Consider the following 18,024-nt stretch of genomic DNA (forward strand, 5'->3'; position numbering starts at 1 on the left):
GTGCATTCACTGTACGGTGGCTTCTGCAGAGATCAGTTGTTCCTGGTACACTGGATGACATGAACTCAGTGGGGGGACTCAAATGTTTACTTTTGGGCATCAATGTTTTCCCACCTTTCAAATTCACGCATCTGACGTCTCTGACGTCTTTTGAAGTGATGGCCGAGTTTGCTATTCAAATGTTTTTTCTTTAGACGTCTAATTTGCTGTAGTTGGTCTTAATTATGACACCCATTTATTCCCTTTTTTTATATATCACAGAATGGGGGTATTCAAATGTTCATTTTTGGGCGTCCGTATTTTTTGATACCTTACAACCTGACGTTTTTTGAAGTGACGATCGGGTGCGTTATTCATTTTTTTTTTTGGGGATCGTCTTACCAGGGGCAGGAGGGCTTTATGATTGCGCCCTTATACTCCCCGCTGTGCTGTGGATATACTTCTGGGCACAGCTGTCTTCAGAGGCTGGCTGGCCGCCAGCCTCTGAAGAACGCTGTGCGGGAGGGACAACCAGAATAACCCCCTATATTAGGGAGGGGGGTAGAGCGTGTTCTGGGGTGGTGCTGGCTTGGGAGGGGAGTGGAAGTCAAAACACTTGCAAGCTGCTGGTAAAGTGTCCCACTGTGCACTGGAAGGGAGGATCAATTAAGATGGTAGCAGAACTTCCACCTCACCTCTTACCAAAGTCAGAATCCAAAATTAATGAAAAAAAAACATTACATTAAACATCACTGTTTAAAGAAAATAAAAAGGATACTTATATCACCACCCGACACCCAGGTGAATAAAATGACGAGAAAATGTCCAAGTTTAGACAACTGTTAAAAGGCGTGAAACTTTTCACCAAACATTTGAATACGAAGCCCATTGAAAATGACTGTGAAATAAAAGATGATCAAAAAACTTTTAAAAGACGGGGAAGAATTGAATATCATACTGATATCACGACATATAAAAAGGAGAAAAGGGGAAAAAGGGAACACGCCAACAATTGACTCCCCCCCCCTGTGTGTCTGGCTGGCTGGTTCTTCCTCTTATGTCATCAGTGTCCTGACTCTGTTTCAGCTTGGAGACCGCGCTCAGACTGCGTGGAGATTGCAGACATCAAACCACCGACGGTCAAGAGGGCTTCCAGCATAAAGCGTTCCACGGGTAAGCTCTGCAGGAAGCGTGGTGCAAGCACTGTGTTATATTCTCATGGCAGGAGAAATAATATTCAGTCCATACATAACATTGTGCATTACCATTATCTGACCACGGTGCAGCCCCTTTTATCTACGCAGCCTTCAAGCTTTCATTGTTAGGGAGGAAAAGGCCAGAAAGCCTCTGATGTAGTAACGGAACGGAATCAAACTATGCAGAGGAAGAGACGGATTAAGAGGGGATAGGGGAGGACGTGGCTCTCTCAGCCACCCCTAGCATTTCATTCCGTGGGATGCAGAATGTGGAGTCTGTGCACGGAACGTAGGCGTGAGGAGGGTAGGAGCAGATGCAGACAGTGGGGTAAATGGATGAAGCTTGGAGATGTGGTATTTATCCTCATAAAGAACGTTAAGTGCAAGGTGATCATGCACCAGCCAATCAGCTCCCATATGTAAATCGACAGTTGGGAGCTGATTGGCTGGAGCATTATCACCTTGCAAATAATGGACCAGATGTATAATGCATGGAGTGAAAGGTGATAACGCACCAGCCAATGATCTGTGGGGTAGATGTATGAAGCAGTGATAAGGTAGATGTGATAAAGTGCCTGGTACTTTATCACCGGCCAATCAGCTCCTGACTGTGAAGTTACAGGCTGGGTTTAAAAAGGGACAGTCAGGAGCTGATTGGCCGGTGATACAGTACCAGGCACTTTATCACTTCCCTTATCACTGCTTCATACATATACCCCTCAGTTTGAAAATGACAGTTGGGAGTTGATGGCTGGTACTTTATCTCCAGTTTATCTCTTCTCCAGGCTTAATACATCGGCCCCAGTGATCTTTATGGGTTGGTTTGATTTGGTGGCTGGCTGACTACTGAGACAGAGCCCAGGTGGGTCTGGAGTAGGCACAGTCCAGCTGGGGGCTGAAGCCAGGGACCAGTGTCCTTGGGAGACACTGGGACCAGGCAGAGGACAGTGTCTATGGGGGACATTTACTAAGATTGGAGTTCTATTTCACCTGGGATGTTGCTATGGGAAACCAATCAGAATCTACTTGTTTTGTACCTTCTAGAAGATAATATAGGATCTGATTGGTTACCGATAGCAACATCCCATCTAAAATAGGACTCCCACCTTATTACATTGTCTCCTATGTGTCTGCACCTGTAGGAGGCCAGGAACACAACCAAACACTGACACCGCACTTTGGACACACTGCCAGCCAGCCATGCCAGGGCAGAGCCTCGGCTATACCCGCAGGAAACCGGCCAGGCGGAGAGACACTTTGTGCTTCTGACTAGTTGCCCATATAGAGAGGGACTATGGGGAAGATGTACTACGCTTCAAAAGTGATAAACATCCAGCCAATCAGCTCCTGCCTGACATTTTTCACACAAAGCCTGTGACATGGCAGGCAGGAACTGATTGGCTGGCTGTTTATCACTCTCCATTTTATCACTTTTGAAGCATAGTACATCTGGCCGTGTGTGTGTGTGTGTGTGTGTGTATATGTGTATATGCATACCCCACCAACTGCCTCATCTTGTCAGGATAGTCCTGGACATGAATAAATAGCACACATCCAGATGTTGCCATTTTTACCCACTTTGTATCCCTACAAACCCACTATGGAGCATCAGTTATTGGAAATGACCGCCAGCCGTCCCCGCAATCTGTGTTGCTTTTCTTTTGTTTTGTTTTTTTAATTTATCGCTTCCCTATCCCCCCACCTCTAGCCTCATGAGCTAACGGTCCCATGCACCTCTCGATGGAAATGAATGCACCTTAGGTGTGACAGTGTCTGATGTGTATTACACCTGTACGTGTCGTCCCCAGCCCCACGGAGCTCAGTCCGGGACCGATCAGCAGCCAGTCGTAGTTCGGAGGTTATTGATGCATCTGTGCCCAGGGAGCTGCCCAGACCGGACCAGTCTCTCGCTGAAGCATTTAAATTGTTGTCCAACGATGACTGGTAAGCGGGTCCATGTTCCTGCGTCTCGCCTGCGATTAATGTCTCTGTCCTGCCAGATTTCCATTATAAATAAGCCCGTTAACCATATTTCTATATCGACATTTGTACTACGAACGCCATATTAGCCGTCAGTCAATGTGTCATGTGCCGTAGCCACAATGGCCGCGAAGCTTAATAACCAATAACTGGAATTCTAAAAATAGCCAAACAGCTCATAACTGTCATTTCTCAAGCACCGCCTGTAACTTGCAGACAGTTAGGAGCTGATTGGCTGGTCCTTTTAGCACTCTCCACTTTTATCTCTTGGTAAGGCCCATTGTATATAGATAAACTGGATCTTTTGCAATCAGACCTGGTTGTGGTCACCGAGTTCTCATTATTGGAAATCGGGATGGCCAGGTCCAGATTCTATTATTTATTACATTGTATAACTATTTGTGAGACTTATAAGCCTTTGTGGGGACGTTTAAATTGTAATTTGGGCACCCACCACTAGAGCGCGCCCGCCAGCAGCAATCCAACTAATTCGACTGCGGACGCTAAAATTTCTAAAAGTGAACTGTTTGCACGGCCAATTACTATCTTTCACAGTGCAGGCAGGATTTTAGCCATTTTGCGCGATTAAACCCGATGTTTTAGATCAGACGCTCTAACATCCGCGCCCCCCCCCCCCCGCGCGCATTACCACTTACCACATCCATACTAATCACATATGCAATTAGTAACACAACGGACAACGCTTGCGATTAGAGCCGTCCTTTGCGATGCTATTCCGGCATTGGACTTCCGGTTCTGAGAACCCGGGAGTCCCTCTGTACAAGTCCGGAGTGATGGCGCCGGACGCAAGGCATGCTGGGTGGGATCTGTGACAGATCCTTCCTATAGCGCTGCAGAAAGAACCCCATAGGCTTCTATAGGGTATTGCTAGGGTTTTCTGGCAATTCCCTCCATGGCGAGGCCCCGACGGAGGGGCTTTAGTGTATACGAATACGCAAATATTGAAAATATGAGATCGCAGCAAAGGAACAGCTTCACCTCTCAGAACATTCTTTTAAAGGGCTTTAAAATGCTTATGCTGAGGGTCACAGGGTTGTATGTTGCCTACATGACAGTAATACAGAATAACTCATAGTACTTGTGTGGCTTCACAGCGCCACTGCCCGCGCATCGCATGCGATTTAGCACACCCCCACTATCCACGTCAGCCCGAAGTGTGGCGAGTGCAATGCGGTACACGTCCTCCCAACCATGTTCATACCCCCACTATCCACGTCTGTGTGGAGTTGATTTTATAAAGTGTCGTGAGCGCAGTGAGCCAAAGAGCCCGAAGTGTGGCGAGCGGGCGCAGAATACACGTCAAGTAATCCGCACCCCCTCGCAGGGCTCACTGCGCTCGCCACGCTTTGGGCTAGTTTTCGTAATACACGTCAAGTAATCCGTGTCCCCTCGTGGGGCTCGCCACGCTTCGGGGTGACGTGGAAGTGCTAAGTCGCATGTGATTTGCGTGCGATGTGATGCAATGGGGGGGGGTGCTAAATCGCATTGCATGTAAATCCCATGCGATGCGATCCGCGGGCAGTGGTGCCATGAAACTACACAAGTACCTAACTCTTTGTGTTGCCCAAGCCTTCCTAGTATATACAAAGTGTTCTCAATGTTCTCAGGGAGAAGAAGATTGAGGGTCTGGCGTTGGTGCGCTCTCTGACCTTGTTCCACTCGGATGTTGTTCTGGAGAGACTGCATGACCTCAGCGTTGCACTGATACAAGAGGTAACTAGATCTTGTACATATAGATCTGCAGGTGTACCGTGGTTATATGTATGTTCTATGAGTGAGGAGAGCAGCGGCTTCATCACTGTAACACAAGTACATGAAGTTGTGTTGGTTCTCATTGTCCATCTCCTCGAGTTATGGTCCATTCTGTATTTCATGTTGTCCCGATCCTGCGCTCACACAATCGTTATTTTAATCCCCCTTCCAGGAGAAGAAAGGTCATTTCTAAAGATGTATCAAGCTCTAAAAAGTGAGAACATGGAGAGTGATGGACAGCCAGCCAATCAGCTCCTAACTGTCATGTGACAGGCTGGGTTTGAAAAAAATGACAGGTAGAAGCTGATTGTCTGGTTTATCACTCTTTTTAAAACTTGCTACATCTGGCCCATAGAGATCTCTAGAAAATCCTGGACCGTGATTCCACGTGTGTGCAATCTAACAAGTAGATCTGCATCAGCTGCAGTGTCTAGAACCTGGGTGGGGCTTCCCTCAGCAGGGGAGTGGCTTCCAATTTCAACCTCTACTATGGCAGTCCCAGGAGGAGCTACTGCCTTCCTAGCATGTGATTCGCAGGGAGGGCTTCCAATGGGAGTCTAGTCTGTGCAGATAGTGTATTTTACTGGGGAGGGGGGATAGTCCGAAACTTACATAATGACCCATAGACTGTTCTGTACAACTGAATAAATTGAATCAAAATATTTTTCCCCCCAAGTTAAAATAACAGCAATTGAAGCTTTTTTCTTTAATAATGTAGCAGGATTTAATTTTTTGTTCTGTATAGTTTGTAGTAAAAAAAAACTTAATTTGTTTGATTCTGTCAATTAGGTGAAGAACTTGCGTTCCAGTGTTTCCCGGGCAGCAATTGGCTGTTTAGGAGACATGTTCACGTACCTGAAGAAGAACATGGACAATGAACTGGACAATTGTGTGCGCGTCCTTCTGTCCAAGGCGGGAGAATCCAATCTCTTCATGCGGGAAGATGTGGACAAGGCGCTCAATGCGATGGTGCAGAATGTGACACCGGTACGGGCTCTCGCCTCCCTCATACACGGAGGGCTCAGGTAATGTCACACTGGGTGACCTTTCAGTATTATTCCTACATTACATTGTGTTATGTAATATATATGTATATTATAATGTTTAGTAGTTGGTAACTTGTCTGCTTGCTGCTTACGTGGGTTTGTGTTCTTAACCCGTAGCCACCTGAACACCGCAGTAAAAAAATGTGCAGCCCAGCACATGTGTGATTTGGTGGAGAGAATGGGACCGGGGCGAATTCTGTCCGGAATAAAGGACATCACAGATAAGACTCTTCCTGCGATCACAAAATTTGCACAGGATAGTTCTCAGGAAACCAGGTTAGTGGTTTGCTTTATCCCGATATGTATGTCTCTATACCCGGTATCTCGCTAGTCCTCCTGGCCTCTCCATACTGTGTAGAACATTGGCACATTGAAACATTTTAGGTCTTTTATCTCTCCTACCTCCCCGTCCTGCAGGCGACTCGGGCTCATTTTCTGCTGCCTAAACAGACTTGGTGATGTTGTTGTTAGTTAATGCAACAAGGTGGCAAATTATAAGTGTAGGCCAGTCTCACTCACCTGCTTTCTTGGTAGAAACCTCCTGTAACCTCAACAACATGAGGGGTCTCTTGTCTCTGCCAACTCTGGCGGTAGTCGTCTGTTCTGAGCTGCTACCATGTGGTTAGGTAGATGTATCGGAACGAGCCTGTCAGTGTGGTAAGAAGCGAAGTGCCTCCTCCGGCCCGGTGCTGATGAGAGTATCGGCACCATCTGTGACCCTTGTCGCATAGGCCTACAAAGGTCGCTTCTCATCTAATAGAGGTGGTCAGAACAAAAACATCTGCTAGATCATGATCCCAGCTCCGACACTTTCACACTAAACACGAGTTGCCCATTATACAGAGGGCGATCCCTGTTTAACCCTTACAACCTGGTTTGAATTGCCGGGTTGGTCGACCCGGGTTATCAGCTGTGGAGCTTTCACACCACACCTCGACCCGGGTCCACACGTTACCAACCCACCGACCCAGGTCCGAGGTGCGATGTGAAAGGGGTATATAAGGCAGATGGGCTAAGCCTTGGAAATGGATAAAGTGGAAAGTGAAACTACCAACTAATCAGCTCATAACTTTCATTTTGAATACACAGCCTAGAACATGGCAGTTAGGAGCTGGCTCTATCAATATCCAAGGTTTAGTACATATCCCCCCTATACCTGATCTGAACGGCTTCCTACTGACACCGTGGTGGTCAGTGAAGGATACATCGATCCATCTCTTTAACTGAGTCTTCATAGAGTTGCCCAAGACGTCTCCGATGTCGGCCTAGTCCTTAGCAATATGAGCCAGTTTGTGTGCAGTGTTTGGCTGAATTGGTTTGAGCTGTGCTGGATCTATTTCTCCGCGTTAGAGAGGTTTCTGGAGACCTCCTGACTGGCTGTATGAGGCTAATTCCTGAGTTCTGTATTAGTATGGTCCGGAAGTGTCTCATTCTAAGTGCTCTTCCCAAGTACTGGGTGATGTGGCAGAGGAATCAGACTATGAGGATGCTATGTGCAGGCAGCTTACCGCGCGATACACGTACACTGCGTAGACTAACCGTACTGTTACTATGAGGAACAAGCAGATGTTTTCCTGTCCTCATCCACATTTCCCTGCTCTTCATGTGGGCCACAGCCAGGCATCAGACATCTCTATATACATGGAATGTGCCATTTATGTTGTGAATGCAATAAGCTGTGAGCTGCAGAAGCCACAGGATGTCATTCATTCCGATGCTAGAATTCATGCCACTGGAACATGCTAATTACTTAATCAGGCCACACATTGGACCGTCTCCAAGAACATGTAGGTAGCTCCTCCCATGCTGTGGAGACCACACCCTCAATTGGGAGTATCCTTATCCTTAGTGGTCCTGTTCTCCTTCACTGCTGGTACCAGGGTCTGCGGTCACCAGGGGACGTGGAGGCTCTGATAATTGTTCTAACATTAGGAGTGTTCTGTCCTTTGGGGTTGGTTAGACATAGAACAGAGGGCCTGATTCGGGCTCGCTAAGCAGCATTCTTTCGCTGGTTAGTGAGCGGCTAAATGCCGCCCGCATCCCCTCTGTAAATAAGTCAGTGGGCGTCAGCGGCTTGCCCAGAGCAGTGAACGCTGCGTGGGTGTTCCCCCTCCAGCCGCCCCTCCCCTACACCTGTGAACACCTCGGCAGGTGTGATGATTGCCGATGGCGTTTGCACAGTGGGTCTACACACTCAAAAATACGCACATGGTTAGATCCAAGCAAAATCACCCCCAGACGAGCAAACGAGCCGCTTTACCCCGTGTTCCACTGTCAGTCAGTGGATTCAGAGACACATACTTTGGATATAAGACCTGGATTCCCGCACCACTCAGTAACACGAGATATATAATGTGGCCGCTGATTCGTGGTACACGCTGTCCCCAATATGCTAATGTATGCAGAACATTGGGACGCGTGGAGATGTTACATTGATCCGATCTGGTGTAACGTCTCCACAAATGTGGTTTTATTGCAGGTTCTACGGCCGGAAGATGCTTCACTATCTGATGTCTCACCCGGATTTTGACAAAATGCTGGACAAATACGTCCCAAGCAAGGAGTTGCCTTATATAAAGGAAATAATCCGACATATACAAGCCAAGGTAAGATAAAGACGTCTTCTGCGGGTCACTTATTGACAATACTTGTGTAGTTTCATGGCGCCGTGCTACTTCCGGGTTCTACGCTCACCACAAACTATCTAAAATAAAGTAACTTAACTCCATGCCAACATGGATAGTTCATACCCCCACTATCCATGTTGGCATGGAGTTGATTTTAGATAGCGTAGCGAGCCACCGAGCCCGCAGCGTGGGCGAGCAAAGCGAGCCCCGCAAGGGGACTCAGACGCACGGCGCCATGAAACTACACCAGTACCGACAATTGATATTTTGCTTCTGTGTCTTTTAGTCTGCATGTGAAATGACAGCTTTTGCAATATCTGTAACGTATAATGCACTGAGCTGCACGTCCTTACAGCCCGCCCATACAACAGTACTCTGTACATAATTGCCAGCTATGGCGGCGGTCCTTTAGTTCAGCAACTGGTTGAATCTGCTTTACCGTTCTCAAGGATACCTTTCAAAGTTGAGAGACCAGTTGCACTAGCACCCTTCAACCCAGGCAGTATGTATTTCCAGCAATGGGGTGTCATTCCTCTGCGGTGTCTGTGCTAGCACAGTCAGGTCTGTATATCAGTGCTGAGATACAGACCAGACTGGTCCAGAAGCACAAAGAGCCATTGACACACCAGGCAGGAAAGAGCAACTGTACAGATTTTTCAAAGGTGCAGGATAATAGAATGAACAACGGTTACAACATCTATGCGCTTATCGTTGTAAATGGTGAGAAACTGGTTTTCTTGCATCTGTAACTTTTTTTTTTTTATATAATTTTTTTTTTTTTATGGTCTAAATGCTTTTTGGTCTAGTTGTTTCAGGACCCCCCTGCCTTGCTCCTCGGCTACTTCAGACCCCCACTCACCCGTCTTGAACCTTCAGCTGCCTCATAAACCCAAATTTTGGCAACTCTCCAAAATTGTGATATGCGTTTGTTAAATGCTCCTGCTACACACATTGCGCTGACCACTAGGGGGCAGTGTGTATATGCTGCTAGCTGCCAATAGAGAAAGGATGCTATTCGCCCATGCTAAAACTGATGCAAAGCATGCTGGGATGCATAATTCCAACAGCAGCTGGAGGTCCAAAGGTTTCCCACCCCTGCCCTAAAGCCTCTGTAGCTGTGCGCTTATCCAGGATGTACAGGAAATGTATTTCTCACCTGTAATCTATCACAACTCTCCATCCTAGAACCTCACACTTCATTGCATCGCATGTCCCAGTATTTGCTGACAGTCATCTGGCAGATAGAGATTACACTAATTGTAGGATGATGCTGTCTTAAGGTGCCCACACACTAGAACGATTTTTTGGCTGATATATTGTCCGATGTTTACTGATAATCGGCCGAAAATCGGTCTGATGTGCGCTCCCGAGGATCTTTTGCTAAATCCTCTGATCTTAAGGCCCCCATACATTAGGCCGACTTGTCCTTAGGACAAGTCGGACCCAATTCTCCTGTGAGCCGCCCGGCAGCTCCCCGGGAGGCTCACATACAATTTGGCACTTGATGAGCCAGTTTTTACATGTGATTATCACATGTAAAACAAATGGGGAGCTGCAGGGCGGTGAGGAGCAGTGGGGGCGGGCAGCGGCAGTAGTGGGGGCGGGTGGTGGCTCTCAAATGAGTTCCCGGCGGGTGCGGCGAGTGATGCTGACCTGGCCGGGCAGCTGTGATCACAAATAGCAGCGCTGCCGCTGCGGGGCGGGGCGGGACGGGCAGTGCAGTAGTGGCGGCTATTACATTTTCAAAATACCTGTCAAATGACCGGCCGTTCTCTGATTGGCTGAGAGAGCTCTCAGCCAATCAGAGAACGGCCTATCATTTGACAGGTATTTTAAAAATCTAATAGCCGCCACTGCACTGCCCGTCCCGTCCCGCAGCGCTGCTATTTGTGATCTCATGCCCGGCCAGGTCAGTGTGTGTGCGCGCTAGTGCTCAGAGACCCGCTGCTCCCGGTCAGTCTGCATGCATATGCCTGTCAGGTGGGCAGGCATATGCATAGCATACAGGGAGGTCGGATGATCTTATGTGCTGACCGTCCGACATCCCTGATCCGATGCGCACGGGACCGCGCATCGGATCAGATCAGATGTCACACAACTGCGATTTTGGGCCGATATCACCCGGTTATCGGCCCAAAGTGCCGACATCGTATGAAATCGGCCCAAAATCGCATAGTGTATGGGGGCCTTTACGTGCTGCATGAAAGATCAGAAGATTTAACAAAAGATCCATAGGAACGCACACGGGATCTTAAGAAAAATCGGTACTTGTTTCCTATCTGGGCGCCCGTCGCGGGCATCGCGGGTACATTTATGCCTGCCCGCGACGCGACGCCCGCGATTTTCCCATTGAAAACCATGTTAAACCTGAAAAATCGCGTCGGTCGCGTCGCGGCCGGCCATAAATGTACCCGCGATGCCCGCGACGCGATGCTCACGATTTCCCATAGGAATCAATGTTAAAAGCCGCGATGGACCCGATTTTACTGTTAAATGCCTCAATCCACCCGATTTGGCCATAGGAATCAATGTTAAATGGGCCACAGAGCCCATTAACCCTTAAATGTCCCCCCAAATTTTTGACGCCACCCCACGATCGACGCCAACCCGAAGCGTGGCGAGCGCAGCGAGCCCGCGAGGGGCGGCGGTACGCGTCCTCCGACCTTTTCATGCCCTACTATCCACTAGGGCGTGGTGTGAGAATATAATAGTGTGGCGAGCGCAGCGAGCCATCGAGCCCGAAGCGTGGCGAGCGCAGCGAGCCCCGCGAGGGGACGCGGATACCTTCACAATTATGCGCGTCCCCTCGCGGCCTTCACAGTGAAGGTATCCGCGTCCCCTCGCGGGGCTCGCTGCGCTCGCCACGCTTCGGGCTCGGTGGCTCGCTGCGCTCGCCACACTATTATATTCTCACACCACGCCCTAGTGGATAGTAGGGCATGAAAAGGTCGGAGGACGCGTACCGCCGCCCCTCGCGGGCTCGCTGCGCTCGCCACGCTTCGGGTTGCCGTGGATCGTGGGGTGGCGTCAAAAATTGGGGGGGACATTTAAGGGTTAATTGGGCCTAATTCAGGGTTAATATGGCCAAATCGGGTCAATTGAGCCATTTAACAGTGAAATCGCGGTCAATCAGCCTTTTTAACATTGTTCCCTATGGGAAAATCGCGGCCATCGTGACCATCCAATTTTACCCGCGATGCCCGCGATCACCGCGATTTTTACCCCCGATGACCGCGATTTTGATCGTGGGCGCCCAGATAGGAAACAAGTACCGAAAAATCTTTGGTAAAGATGTGCGCTTGCCTGAAATCTTTTGTCCAGGACAGACAAAAGATATGAAGGCTAAATTATGTGCACATCTTATGATCGCAGATCTTTCTAGTGTGTGGGCACCTTAACAATCACAAGTCTGTCCCAGCCGCCCCACAGACTTTTGTACATTCACTTTCCAGATGATTTGCTTGTACCGTTTGCACAAACCGATCCTTCTCATTCCGTCTTGCAGGGTGTCGGAGAAATCCAGGATGCGCCCTCAGCCCGAGGGAGAAGATCTTACCATGGCAGTGTCGGCAGTCTGAGAGCTTCCTCTGTCTCGCAGAACGCTCACGTTACACTAGAAAGGTGGGTGGAATGGATGAGCCCGTGCTTAGAATCCTCCACATGTACATCCCAGAGTGGGCTCGCATAGCTCCGCGGTGCACATTGTAGCTCAGCGTAGTTGGAGGTGGTAGGCCACATAGGAGACTAACGTGTTCCTTGAGATCAGCCATGACCAAACTGTGGCCCTCCAGCTGTTGTTTAACTACACATCCCAAAATGCTTTGCTACAGTTTTAGCAAGGCCAAATAGCAAAACTGTAGCAGTGCATGCTGAGATGTGTAGTTCAGCAACAGCTGGAGGGCCAAAGGTTCCCCAACCGTGCTTTAGATCAGCCATGTCCAAACTATGGCCCTCCAGCTGTTGTGAAACTACACATCCCAGCATGCCTTGAAATCGTTTTGGCATTCCCTAATAGCAAAACTGAGGCAAGGCATGATGGATAGTTCCACAACAGCTGGAGGGCCATCGTTAGGACATGCCCGCTTAGATCATAGAATCTTGTGGTGAAGAAATGATAAAGAATCCTTTAGAAACGGTCGTATAGTTCATGGCTAGCTGATCCTGTAATTCGTTCCCGCCCAGGCCCATTCCGAGGTTCATAGAGGCCAAGAGAAACCCAAGCTAACCCTTTGAGTGCCAATTAAATTTGTAAACAAATAGTGACAGTTGCCAAGCAAATATTTGTATTCATCATAATGACCTGTAATGTTACCTTTTTATATAGGAAAATATTTTTTTTTTATTTTTTTTTAACACATTTGTTATTTGAATTTATATAACAACTGTGAGCGATGCCGGCCTTCTTACTGGATACTTTGCATATCTCCCAGAAAGATGCCGGCACTCAAAGGGTTAATAGTACCCCAATCCCCATTTTTCTTAAATGTATTTTAATGCTTATCTATATTACAATATACAAATAAGGTACTGTAGACACAGACTGATGTGCTGGATTTACTAAATGCCAATCGCTTGGGGAAGGAATAATCCCGGCATTAAAATTATTTTCAGTTGGTAATGCAACACCCCTTTTGCTCAAAGCCTCCAATCCGCTTCTGACATTCAACTGACACAGTCTTTGCAATGACACACAGAAGCTGATTGGTTGTTTCGGGTAACTTCTCAGCTCACTGTTTGGTGAATTTCCCCTATAAGGAAGTTTGACATTGCGTGACCTTGTACCCAGTGCTCAGCGAACCCCATCTGTCCGCACATAGCAGGCATATAAATGCTTATAACCTCTGTCACTAGTTACAGCGCCGCTACTAGTGCATTGGCAATGTGCCGATCTGCAGAGACACACTGAGTTTACTCCCCAATCCAACCTGTCAGTGGAAATGTGTGTGGGGTTTGTTGTTTCATTACATTCCTTTCTGTAAGTTATATTAATAATTTGCACACATTTTAGGACAGTAATTGTTTTTTTTCCAGTGTTTAAATATTTTTTTTCTATTTGTATGCAGTGCGTCACACAGAGATGACATCACAGTGCGTAGCTAACGCCTGCAATATACACTGACAATCTATGATAATGAGACCTGCGTACGTGGAAATCCGTCTCTGGAGGTGTGTGTGCAGCATGTTTTATAGATCAAGAGAACACTAAAAGACACTAAGCGTTTTTAGATGGATCTTAATTGTGTAAAGGACCAGAAGAGTATTAAATGCTAATTACCTTGTAACATTTCCTTATTGCTGGGACTGTTCTGTGTCATGTAGGGATCTCCTGGGTCCCTCTCCTGTACAGTACAGTAGCCTCAAGACTTACACAGGTACATCTATGGGGTGGTTTTTGTTATTAATATAATGTGCATTGTGTTTAATTCTTCTGTCTACCCACTAAAAGTAACTTTTACTAGTGGTAAACGTGCATGAAGCGAACACGCTGTATGGGAAATACTAAACTATTGAATGTGTTCTATATCTAGGGAAAAGTAAAACAGTTCATGTGGATTTGTGCCTTTCATGTAATTACACAGAAAAATTTTACAGCAAAAGAACTTTTGTTCACCGTGTGTAAGTAATAATAGAAATTCTGGAATGTAAATGTCGTTCGAAGCGCCAGCGTGCGTTTCCTATCACAAGAATACAGGGCAACGTTTGCCGCATGTGATAAAGGTCAGTGGCGGAAAGGGGAGGGGTCAGTAAAAGAGAAATAAGTCCAAAACTTCTGCATGGTGGTGGGGGGGCTGGTTACTATTTGTACTTGTGCCCATATTACGTTGCCTGACAGGGATCCCCCTGCAGGGTTGGCATCTGTAAAATATTATGACCTAAATCATTCTAGTTTTAGAAGACACCAAATACTGTAGGCCATGGGCACGGTTTTTGGCTGACCGCGTGATCCCTGTGTTACCAGGCAATGCGACACAATTAGAAATTGATAAGAGGTTCCCCGTAAGGCAAATTCCTTTGGGGTACCCGGTATTGGGCTCATGTATCAGAAGATAATATTTTGCTGTAACTGCTGAGCTGTAATTCCACGCCGCTTGGAAAATGTAACAGACTGTAGAAATCTCTTCAGATTTTACGGTCTATGTAACAGCTGCTTTTTATTTCTTTTGTACACTAGGAATGAAACCATTCCTACGATGGTCACCCCTTTAATGATTGTCACCAGTTATTTTTTATGACTTTGTATTTTGGTTTTAACCCTTTGAGTGCAAAATATCCGCTAAAAATGGCAGGGTCACAAAGACTTTTTGTTTTTGGAAGCAATTTTTAACTAAACTTCAATTAATCGACTTCAGATAATTTCCCGCCAATAACTGAAGAGATTCCTATTCCTCCACTACGGCGCTGCCATATTAGCGGCTATTTTGCACATCTCCCACAGCGACGTTGGCACTAAAAGGGGTGTATTCAATGCTTTCTGCGAGCTGTGACAGTGAGCGGTGCTGCCTGCCCGCTGACACAGCTCGCAGGGTCAGTATTGAACTGACCCCCTGCACACGCAGTTTCCCCCTTGCTAGGTTTTTGGAGCAAGGGGGAAACGGCACCCTAGAGCATCAAAATATTTTCAAGGCACCCCGAGGCCAAATGCTTCTTATCGAGAAATTTAGAAAATAAATATTACATTAAGTGCATTGTGTTTATATGTCACAGTTATCTGGTGAGGGAAAGGATTTACTTCTGTTTGTCCACATATATTATGATTGGCAGCCACCAGCACTGGTTTTGTCTGGTACATTGACCATAAATAATATGAATTGATCCTGGTCCACCAACCCAAGGCACCCCTGCAAGTGTCCTGAGGCACCCCAGGCAGCCTAGGCACACAGTTTGGGAACCACTGGGTTAAGCAGTTCAGCTTGAAAGAAGTCACATTGTGGGCTTCCCTGGTACTTCTTTGTAGCATTCTGGTACCTTCAGTACAGTCTAGTCTAGCAAGTTCCAATTCCACTGCTAGGGTGGAGAACCTTTGACTGCAAACAGAATACCTCCAAAACCCCACCGATTATAACAGCGCCACTGGAAATAGAGGCTGGTACACAGATATCACATCAGTTGTGATGTATAAGTCTCATGGTTTCCTAATAAATGACAGTCGGGCCATATTGGCTTATATTGGAATAATTATTTTCATACTGTAGCTCGCTATTTTGGTGTCATATTATATCAGAAGATATAAGGAGAGCAGACCATAGAATATATCACAAATATATATACAGAATTCCATCTCCTTACAGAGTATATTATATATATCATTTATTAAAGGGTAACGGAATGTGAATGAGCATATGTACAGAAAGCCTTATTATTCTCTGCAGTGTTGTGTACGGCTATACGTGTCTCGTTGCGAGTATTGAACGCTATCTGGAAATTCCCATTTCCTTGTCTACATTGTATATTGTAACTATCAGAGGCATTTTTCACATCTGTACTTATCAAATGTTTGGAGTGAACCTAAAAGAAAATTATTATTTTTCCATGTTGTGACTTGGGCTGTGTATTTTATATTTATTTTTTTACATCGTTTTCTGTTTTTTCTCTGGGTCGAATTACGACACTGCTCATTATATGTGAAAATTACACTCAATGTACGTTTTACCTATATATATTTTTAATGATCTATATTAATAAAGAATATTTTTTGAAGTTTGCTGTCTTTTGATGTCTTGCTTAAAATGTTGACCAGGAAGGTGCGGGAGCCAGACGGTAGGTCGACAGTCACTTAATCCCCAAACATGTTGGTTTTAGGGATTTCTTTTTAAAGTTTTTTTGTACTTTGATCGGAGCAGTGAAGTTAAATGGTAGTATAACTGCGCAGGACCCAATCTGCACAGGTGCTCGAGGTGGCTGGAGTTTCTGGAAACCTAGACGTGTCGCCCCCATTCTCCAGGAGTGACCAAGCCAAGGACCGTGCAGTTTCCTTGGCCTCACAAGCCACCGTGCAACAAGCAGCCTGAGTGAGGTTGGACTTACAGTAGGCTGTAGTCGCAGAGAAGCATTGCATTTTCAGTAATCACAAATGCAGGCAGGCGCCGGTATATCTTTCTGTATTTGCATTGCTATAGATCACAATTGTTTGACAATTTCTTAGTTTTTTTACATTTTAACCACTAGATGGCACTAGTGCAGCGGTTCTCAAACTAAGTCCTGACACCAAAGTGTCTGTTTAAACGTATTAAAATATAATATGATTGAGTGAGATGGCTGCACTGTGTAATGAATCTGGACTATAATACCCCTTTAACATCGCCGACACGTTTTAAAAACCGGTATTATAAAACGGTAATTAAAACGGGTCAGAGCCTTAACATTGCCGCAGATTACCGTTTTAAATACCGGTTAAGTCTCATTCAACATAGCAGTCAAACCGTTTCAACCCGAACACGTTTCAAGCCAGAGTGTCAACATTGCCTGTCATTTTAAAGGGGACAGCCTATCACTGCTCTGTAGCTTGTGTTGTTTGCCTGAAATACCGTTTCAGACACATTGTACACATTCACATTGCTCAAAAAAACGGCAAGGAACCGTGTAGGACTCTGCTTTTTAGACGGTTCGAAATACCAGTTAACTTTAAACGGTAAATCGGCTGTGGTGCATTCACAGTGCAGGCTTAAACGTTTTAAAATGAAAAAAAAATCGTCAATTTACCGTTTTAAAAGTGCGATGTGAAAGGGGTATTACAGTGTTGGGAGATTAGGGGGATAGTCTAATTTGTAGCCCCTGTTGCCTACAACACCAGGCCACTTAACATTATCAAGGGCAACAGCTGACTACAGAATTAGTAGAAAAGATCATTTTATTATACAGGTTTCTTATACAATTTTACCTTACGTGATTAAGTTCATTGTATTGATGAATAAATGTATCCATTTAGTAACACAAATAATTCCAACAATGCACATCAATGTACAGAACACTGCTAGTTCGTAATGAGGTCTGAGCCTGACCACAGCAACACGAGTACACTTAGCCTCAAGCAGAAGCTGGTCACATGCAACAAACCTCCCATTATCCGACAACCATACAAATCAGGAACAGTTACTAGAGTCAGGTCAGTCATTGCTATACCATTCAGCAGTAACATATTGATAATACTTCCAGGGTAAATGTGCGCAAGGGCCCATTAAACACTGCCCGCCCTGCACCCATTGAAACGGCTATACATCGCGCCAATGGTTGGGGTAATTTCCCTTTGCCACTGAACATGCCAGAATGCCTGTTTCATTGTCCATTAAACGGCACAGCTCCACATGCACTAGTGGCCGGTAGGCCATGTACAGCGGCTGACCAGAAGATGCCTCAGACAATATGTAAAATTTGGTTTTCCGATATGGCAGATCATGTCGCTATCATCCTGATGTGTACTCACTC

General features: G+C 46.2%; 1 protein-coding gene across 1 annotated transcript in view; it reads left to right on the forward strand.

The window, feature by feature from the left end:
• TOGARAM1 (TOG array regulator of axonemal microtubules 1) overlaps positions 1-16,118 on the forward strand; it is a 67,624-nt gene extending 51,506 nt beyond the window's left edge. Inside the window, exons 11-18 of the mRNA XM_083166118.1 lie at positions 1,066-1,152; positions 2,984-3,119; positions 4,784-4,889; positions 5,718-5,953; positions 6,092-6,250; positions 8,454-8,580; positions 12,107-12,222; positions 13,665-16,118. Of these exons, the coding sequence (XP_083022244.1) occupies positions 1,066-1,152; positions 2,984-3,119; positions 4,784-4,889; positions 5,718-5,953; positions 6,092-6,250; positions 8,454-8,580; positions 12,107-12,222; positions 13,665-13,701 (1,004 nt within the window). The 3' untranslated portion in view covers positions 13,702-16,118. The remainder of the gene's footprint in view (positions 1-1,065; positions 1,153-2,983; positions 3,120-4,783; positions 4,890-5,717; positions 5,954-6,091; positions 6,251-8,453; positions 8,581-12,106; positions 12,223-13,664) is intronic.
• Positions 16,119-18,024: the final 1,906 nt, after the last annotated feature.

Source organism: Crinia signifera, chromosome 12, assembly GCF_055691185.1.
Source record: "Crinia signifera chromosome 12, ASM5569118v1, whole genome shotgun sequence".
NCBI lineage: Eukaryota > Metazoa > Chordata > Amphibia > Anura > Myobatrachidae > Crinia > Crinia signifera.